We start from the raw sequence: 7,400 nt of genomic DNA, 5'->3' as shown, positions 1-7,400 counted from the left end.
ATGTGTTCTCCAACAAGAACTGCAGAAGATCTGCAGTAATGCTCATAGAAAGCAAATGCTCCTGGAGCGTTCATAGATAGGCTTGAAAGGATTTGATTTTTGGCAGTAAGTGTTGATTTTATCGTGCACACAAACAGAAAAAAAAATATTTTCACTGATAATGATCCAAATGTACAGCTAGGCAAAGTAAGAAATGTTTGTTGAGAACTTATTAAAGTTTGATCTAAGGCTATTGGATTTGCATAGTTTGACAAGAGATGTTGACAATTTATGTTAACGGTTATATAGCTTTAACTTTTTGAATCTCAAGTCTACTGTCATTAAATATTTTTTGTCTCACACCTTCATTGTCTGACCTCTCAATAATTTCCCACAACTATGAAAATGTAAAGACATTAATAAGAAATAAAATGCTTAAAACCCATAACTTTGCCCAATTGAGAAACATTTAAATTGACACAAATCAGAAAAATTCCTAAATCAAGTTCTGCCAAGCCTATTCATAGAGCACATTGAAGGATGTCAGCCAGTAGCAGCACAGTGGCTAGTCTCCTGTATCTGTGGGAGTGGCTGAAGGTGGGGAGCCCATTATTGGAGTGGGGAAGTGAAGTGCCTTCAAACTACCTGGGTGTGCAGAACTACGCTGCACACCAAGCTCACCAAGCCCAGAATCTGGGTTTCCGATACTGCTTATTCTAAGACATCCTGGATAAAATCTGTACTTTGATTTACCTCTTAACATTTTGCTATGGTCATCTCTTTGCAAGCCTTATAAAGTGATTATTTCTAATCAGCAATGCACTTGTAAGCAAACTGAAACAATTAGTATGACATCCAACTGTCTTAGAAGCATTTATGGAATATTGATTTATATTAATGTATTCCTACATGAATGGCATGAAAATGTTATAAAATAAGTCAGTCTGTCACACTTTTGACCATATTATTATCTTGGATATACATATGGAAATTATTTTTCAATAATTCAATATTCAGTTGTGTATATTACATATATTAACCAAATATCCGGTGCAGTATTTTGAAGAGGTAACACATTTATCCTGAATGAGAAATGCTGCCCTTTGGCTGTATATCGTTTTGATGAAGACTATCTGTTATAATGTAAAATGCATCAGTGATGCATCAGGATCTATCTGGCAGGGTACTATGAGGTTCTCAATCACACGACCCACTGCAAAGTGACAAGTGTTAAAGATCAGGATTTTCCAGAGAAACTGTGATGCACTGGAATTGTCAGGTTACAGTAGCAGCAAGATCTCAGTTGCAAATCAAAGTACAAGACAAAAAGCCATTGACTGCCATTGGTTTGATGTGTTTCTTTCCTATGATGTGCTGTGGGTACCTTTATTTGTATTGCGTTAGCACTCTAATCAGGATCACGGTCATATTGTGCTAGGCAAAGTCATAATGTCTGTCTCTGAAGAGTTAATAAGACAAACATGCAACAGGTGGGTATAACAAACAATGGGAAGGAATGGGGCAGGGAGAATGAAGGTGTGATAGGAACCACATAGTTACGTAGACTATTTTTGTCAAATTAGATGGTTTCAAATCATTTTGACTTTTACTCATAAGATACACCACCCATGCAGCAGACTCTTCTCAGTAGACAATGGTGCACAGACAGTGGGGGCATTGCCTCCTCAGATCACAACCAGTGCATTCTGTGCTAGCTGTCACCTCTTGTACTGCCCAGCTTCTTCAGCCAAATCATAGCTGCCTCCTGCAAGGTTGAATTAGAGGTGAAAGGTCTAGAGGTGGGAGATTTCTCTGCTCTCTCCTCACCTCTAGTGTGCCCACACATGGCTAGGCATAACATGAAAATTGGTATATTACAGAATGAATTATTATTGATTATAAAAATCCCTTTGATCTGTTCTTAAAACAGCAGATTTTTCTCTCGTTTTTATTTCAGAATAGTATCAGCTAGCAGTAGCTTTATTTAGGAACCATGAGCATTTTCCATATCGTCCCTGTTTTCATGGGGAGGAATCAGTAGGAAGGGTAATTCTATCACAGCAATACGCTCTTGGCTAAAACTTTATATTCAATGTTTCAGACTAGTGTGAAAGTTTCTTTAAAAAAATAAATTTAAAAATGTACCCCAAAAAACTTCCATTGTTTTTAAGTTATGTTACCACAATAAAAACTGCATGTTGTAGTTTTGTATTATCTCATCTTCCAAACAATATTAAAAGAACTTTATTTTTTCCAGTGACATTTCACACTCTATTAGACTCTATGCAATGCTATTTAGTTCCTTTAGATAGGTCAGTGAGGCAGGTACTAAGAATTTAGAAGTGCTGGTATTGTAGGTCTATATATTTTCAGTCACTTAACTTTGGCAAACATTTCAGAAAGAATGTTGGTACATGGATCAAACACTAGAATGACTCAGTGAACCTCACTGGTTACTGTAATGTCAGGAGTGGCTCACGTCTGTGAGTGCCAACCTCAGGGCAGACTGTCAAAAACAGGGCAGACACCCCAAACTGGTGGTATGATTTATAATTAGACTTCACCAACCCAGTAACAAATGTGAACTCCTGGATCACTATAACAGTCTTACCATGGAGTAACAGACAGTCCCTGTAGGCTTCCAGGCTATCTTGTCATCCAGGGAAACTGGACTTAGGCCTGGTCTACACTACGACTTTAATTCGGATTTATCAGCTTTAATTCGAATTAACCCTGTAACCGTCCACACAACGACGCTAGTTAATTCGATGTAAAGGGCCCTTTAAATCGATTTCTGTACTCCACCCCAACGAGCGGAGTAGTGCCAAAATCGATTTTAACAATTCGAATTAGGGTTAGTGTGGCCGCAATTCGATGGTATTGGCCTCCGGGAGCTATCCCACAGTGCATCATTGTGACCGCTCTGGACAGCAATCTGAACTCGGATGCACTGGCCAGGTAGACAGGAAAAGCCCCGCGAACATTTGAATTTCATTTCCTGTTTGCACAGCGTGGAGAGCACAGGTGACCACAGATACCTCATCAGCACAGGTAACCATGCAGGCTGATAATCGAAAAAGAGCACCAGCATGGACCGTGAGGGAGGTACTGGATCTGATCGCTGTATGGGGAGAGGATTCAGTGCTTGCAGAACTTCGTTCTAAAAGACGAAATGCAAAAATTTTTGAAAAAATCTCCAAGGGCATGATGGAGAGAGGCCACAATAGGGACTCAGATCAGTGCCGCGTGAAAGTCAAGGAACTCAGACAAGCCTATCAGAAAACAAAGGAGGCAAACGGTCGCTCCGGGTCAGAGCCGCGGACATGCCGCTACTACGCCGAGCTGCATGCAATTCTAGGGGGGGCTGCCACCACTAACCCACCTGTGTTCGTGGATTCTGGGTCGGGGATAGTCTCGACGCCTGAGGATTCTGCCGATGGGGTAGAGGAGGAGGAGGAGGAGGAGGATGAGCTTGCAGAGAGCACACAGCACTCCATTCTCCCCAACAGCCAGGATCTTTTTATCACCCTGACTGAAGTACCCTCCCAAGCCTCCCAAGCCTCCCAAGCCAGTACCCAAGACTCTGACCCCATGGAAGGCACCTCAGGTGAGTTTACCTTTTAAAATATAAAACTTGTTTTAAAAGCAAACGGTTTTTAATGATTACTTTGCCTGACTTTGCATTCGCGGTCAGTTCAGCTACTGGAAAAGTCTGTAGCTATTGGAAAAGTCTGTTAACGTGTCTGGGGATGGAGCGGAAATCCTCCAGGGACATCTCAATGAAGCTCTCCTGGAGGTACTCCGAAAGCCTTGCCAGAAGGTTTCTGGGCAGTGCATCTTTATTCCCTCCTCCATGGTAGGACACTTGACCACGCCATGCTTGCAGCAAGTAATCTGGTATCATTGCCTGACAAAGCCTGGCAGCGTATGGTCCCGGTGTTTGCTGGCATTCAAGCAACATCCGTTCTTTATCTTCTTGTGTAATCCTCAGGAGAGTGATATCACTCCTGGTAACCTGGTTGAAATACGGGAACTTAATTAAGGGGACAGAGGTGGCCATTCCTACTGGGCTGTTTGCCTGTGGCGGAAAATAAATCCTTCCCTGCAGTTAGCCAAGCGCAGATGGGAAATTGGCCCTGAGTTTTTCGCGTTTGGCTAGCAGGGATTTTCCCTGTTACCAGCCACGCGGTGGGGGGAGGGGTACTGTGATCATCCCAGAGAATTCATGGCGAGGGGGGGGGGGCGGCGGTGGGGGGGGGATTAGTTTGGTGCCTGTAGGGATCTTCCCTGATACCAGCCACGCGGTGGGGGGGAGGGGTACCGTGGTTAGTTTGTTTTCTGGTGCTGATGAATGTTAACAGAAAAACCGCAGCACTCTACTTGCCCAGACAAGCCCCACCACACTCCCCCCCCCCCAACTGGCTGAGATTGGCCAGGCTTCTGCAGCACTCTACAAGCTATGCTTGGTATGTGGGAAAGTAGGGCGCAGAAGCTGTAAGAGAATGGCTTACCATGGCCGCATGCAAGCAGAATTCTGTTGCCCAGACCTGTGATCTCTAGCAGCAAAGCCACAGGCACTCAGCATTAAGAGGCAAAATGCGACCTTGCACAGAAATCACATGTGCTATGTAATGTGAACAGTGTTGGTCACCGTGAAAGAGTATAAGCATTGTTCTGCAAAATGTAGCTTTTAAAACAATTCTCTCTTTTTTCCCCTCCCTACAGCAGCTGCAAATTCCTCAAGCCTCCCTCCTCCATCCCGAAGGTTATCACAGATAAGGCGTCGTAAGAAGAAGACGCGAGAAGAGATGTTTTCTGAAATTATGCAATCCAGCAGGAGTGACAGAGCTCATCTGAATGAGTGGAAGGAAACAGTTTCAAAGTATAGGAAAGAAGTCAGTGAACGTGAGGAGAGGAGGGACCAACGTGAGGACATGAGGGACCAACGTGAGGAGAGGAGAGACCAACGTGAGGAGAGGAGAGACGCTCGAGATGAGAGGTGGCGTCAGGAAGACCAGAGGATGAAGGAAGCAACGCTGGGGCTGCTCCAGCGTCTGGTGGAGGTTCAGGAACGGCTGCTGGAAAACAGACTGCCGCTTCAGCCCCTGTTCCACCCTCCCCCCTCCCCATGTTCCGTATCCTCCTCACCCAGACGTGTAAGAACGCGGGGGGGGAGGCTCCGTACACCTTCCCATTCCACCCCAGTAGACAGCCCAAGCAAAAGGCTGTCATTTTTTTAACCTTTTCTTTGTGGCTTTTTCCTTCCCAGTAATCCTCCTCCCAAATACCACCCGGGTTCCCTCCCTCTTTTTCTAATCTATTAATAAAGAATAAATGATTTTTAAATGATAGTGACTTTATTTGGTTTGAAAGAAAGCTGGGGGAAGGGGGAGGGTGGGTTCCTTACAGAAAATCAGTCAATAAAGGGGGCGGGTTTTCATGAAGGAGAAACAAACAGATATTTCACACTGTAGCCTGGCCAGCCATGAAACTGGTTTTTAAAGCTTCTCTGATGCACACCGCTTCATGGTGTGCTCTTCTAATCGCCCTGGTGTCTGGCTGCGCGTAATCAGCAGCCAGGCGATTTGCCTCAGCCTCCCACCCCGCCATAAAGGTCTCCCCCTTACTTTCACAGAGATTGTGGAGCACACAGCAAGCAGAAATAACAATGGGGAGATTTCTTTGGCTGAGGTCAGAGCGAGTCAATAATGATCTCCAGCGGCCTTTTAAACGGCCAAATGCACATTCTACCACCATTCTGCACTTGCTTAGCCTGTAGTTAAACAGCTCCTGACTCCTGTCCAGGCTGCCTGTGTATGGCTTCATGAGCCATGGCATTAAGGGGTAGGCTGGGTCCCCAAGAATAACTATGGGCATTTCAACATCCCCAACGGTTATTTTCTGGTCCGGAAAGTAAGTCCCTTGCTGCAGCCCTTTAAACAGAGTTGTGTTCCTGAAGACGCGAGCGTCATGAACCCTTCCCGCCCAGCCCGCATTGATGTTGGTGAAACGTCCCTTGTGATCCACAAGTGCTTGCAGCACCATTGAAAAGTACCCCTTGCGGTTTATGTACTCGGTGGCTTGGTGCTCCGGTGCCAAGATAGGGATATGGGTTCCGTCTATCGCCCCACCACAGTTAGGGAATCCCATTGCAGCAAAGCCATCCACTATGGCCTGCACATTTCCCAGAGTCACAAACTTTCGTAGCAGCACCTGAGTGATTGCTTTGGCTACTTGCATCACAGCAGCCCCCACAGTAGATTTTCCCACTCCAAATTGATTCCCGACTGACCGGTAGCTGTCTGGCGTTGCAAGCTTCCACAGGGCTATCGCCACGCGCTTCTCAACTGTGAGGGCTGCTCTCATCTTGGTATTCTGGCGTTTCAAGGCAGGGGACAGCAAGTCACAAAGTTCCATGAAAGTGCCCTTACGCATGCGAAAGTTCCGCAGCCACTGGGAATCGTCCCAGACCTGCAACACTATGCGGTCCCACCAGTCTGTGCTTGTTTCCCTTGCCCAGAATCGGCGTTCCATGTTTAGAATCTGCCCCATTAACAACATGATCTCCAAAGCACCGGGGCCTGTGGTTTCACTGAATTCTGTATCCGTGTCCGTGTCCATGTCCTCATCATGCTTGTCGCTGCGCTGCCGCTGCCGCTGCCTCCTCTCCTCGTTTTTCTGGTCCTGGCTCAGCATAAACTCCACGAGAACGCGCGAGGTGTTTACAATATTCATGAGTGCTGTCTTGACCTCAGCGAGCTCCATGCTTGCCGTGGTATGGAGTCTGCAGTGTTCACCCACCCAGGAAAAAAGGCGCGAAAATGGTTGTCTGCCGTCCGTTGCTTTCATGCAGGGAGGGAGGGAGGGAGGGAGGAAGTGAGGCTGTACCCAGAACCACCTGCGACGATGTTTTTTGTCCCATCAGGCACTGGGATCTTAACCCACAATCCCAATGGGCGCGGGAGACTGCGGGAACTATGGGATAGCTATGGAATTGCTACCCACAGTGCAACGGTGCAGAAATCGACGCTAGCCCCAGTACTTGGACGCACACCACCGAATTAATGTGCTAGTGTGGCCGCATTCATTTCGACTTTATACAACCTGTTTCTCAAATCCGAATTATCTAAATTCGGATTAATCCCGTAGTGTAGACATACCCTTAGTGATAAATGGCCACCTATACCAAAAATCACAAAATATTCAGGTTGATCCCTGTCCCAAAAGACCAGTCACTTACCCCAGATCAATTTGTACGTTAGATCTCAAACTAAAGACAACATCTGTAGCCAATCCTGTAATAAACTAGCTAAAGGTTTATTAACTAGGAAAAAGACATAAGAGAGAGTTATTTACAGGTTAAAGCAAGCAAACATATACACAAAAAGTGAATTACCTAAAGATGACAGAGATGTAGTAAT

General features: G+C 45.6%; 2 protein-coding genes across 2 annotated transcripts; one reads left to right on the top strand and one right to left on the bottom strand.

Moving 5' to 3' along the window:
* The first annotated feature begins 2,647 nt into the window (after positions 1-2,647).
* LOC135980811 (myb/SANT-like DNA-binding domain-containing protein 2) lies at positions 2,648-5,328 on the top strand. The gene is made up of 2 exons (XM_065581033.1): positions 2,648-3,586; positions 4,705-5,328. The coding sequence occupies exons 1-2, from the start codon at positions 3,037-3,039 to the stop codon at positions 5,217-5,219; spliced, it is 1,065 nt and encodes a 354-aa protein (XP_065437105.1). The 5' UTR covers positions 2,648-3,036; the 3' UTR covers positions 5,220-5,328.
* Positions 3,614-7,145, bottom strand: LOC135980810 (uncharacterized). Its single transcript, XM_065581032.1, has 2 exons — positions 4,491-7,145; positions 3,614-3,994 (listed from the first exon to the last, which is right to left on the bottom strand). Exon 1 carries the CDS (start codon positions 6,826-6,828, stop codon positions 5,443-5,445), a length of 1,386 nt encoding a protein of 461 aa, XP_065437104.1. The 5' UTR covers positions 6,829-7,145; the 3' UTR covers positions 3,614-3,994; positions 4,491-5,442.
* Positions 7,146-7,400: the final 255 nt, after the last annotated feature.

This window comes from Chrysemys picta, chromosome 1 (assembly GCF_011386835.1).
Source record: "Chrysemys picta bellii isolate R12L10 chromosome 1, ASM1138683v2, whole genome shotgun sequence".
Classification (NCBI taxonomy): domain Eukaryota; kingdom Metazoa; phylum Chordata; order Testudines; family Emydidae; genus Chrysemys; species Chrysemys picta.
The sequence above is the reverse complement of the archived record's forward strand: the minus strand, read 5'-3'. Positions and strand labels throughout refer to the sequence as shown.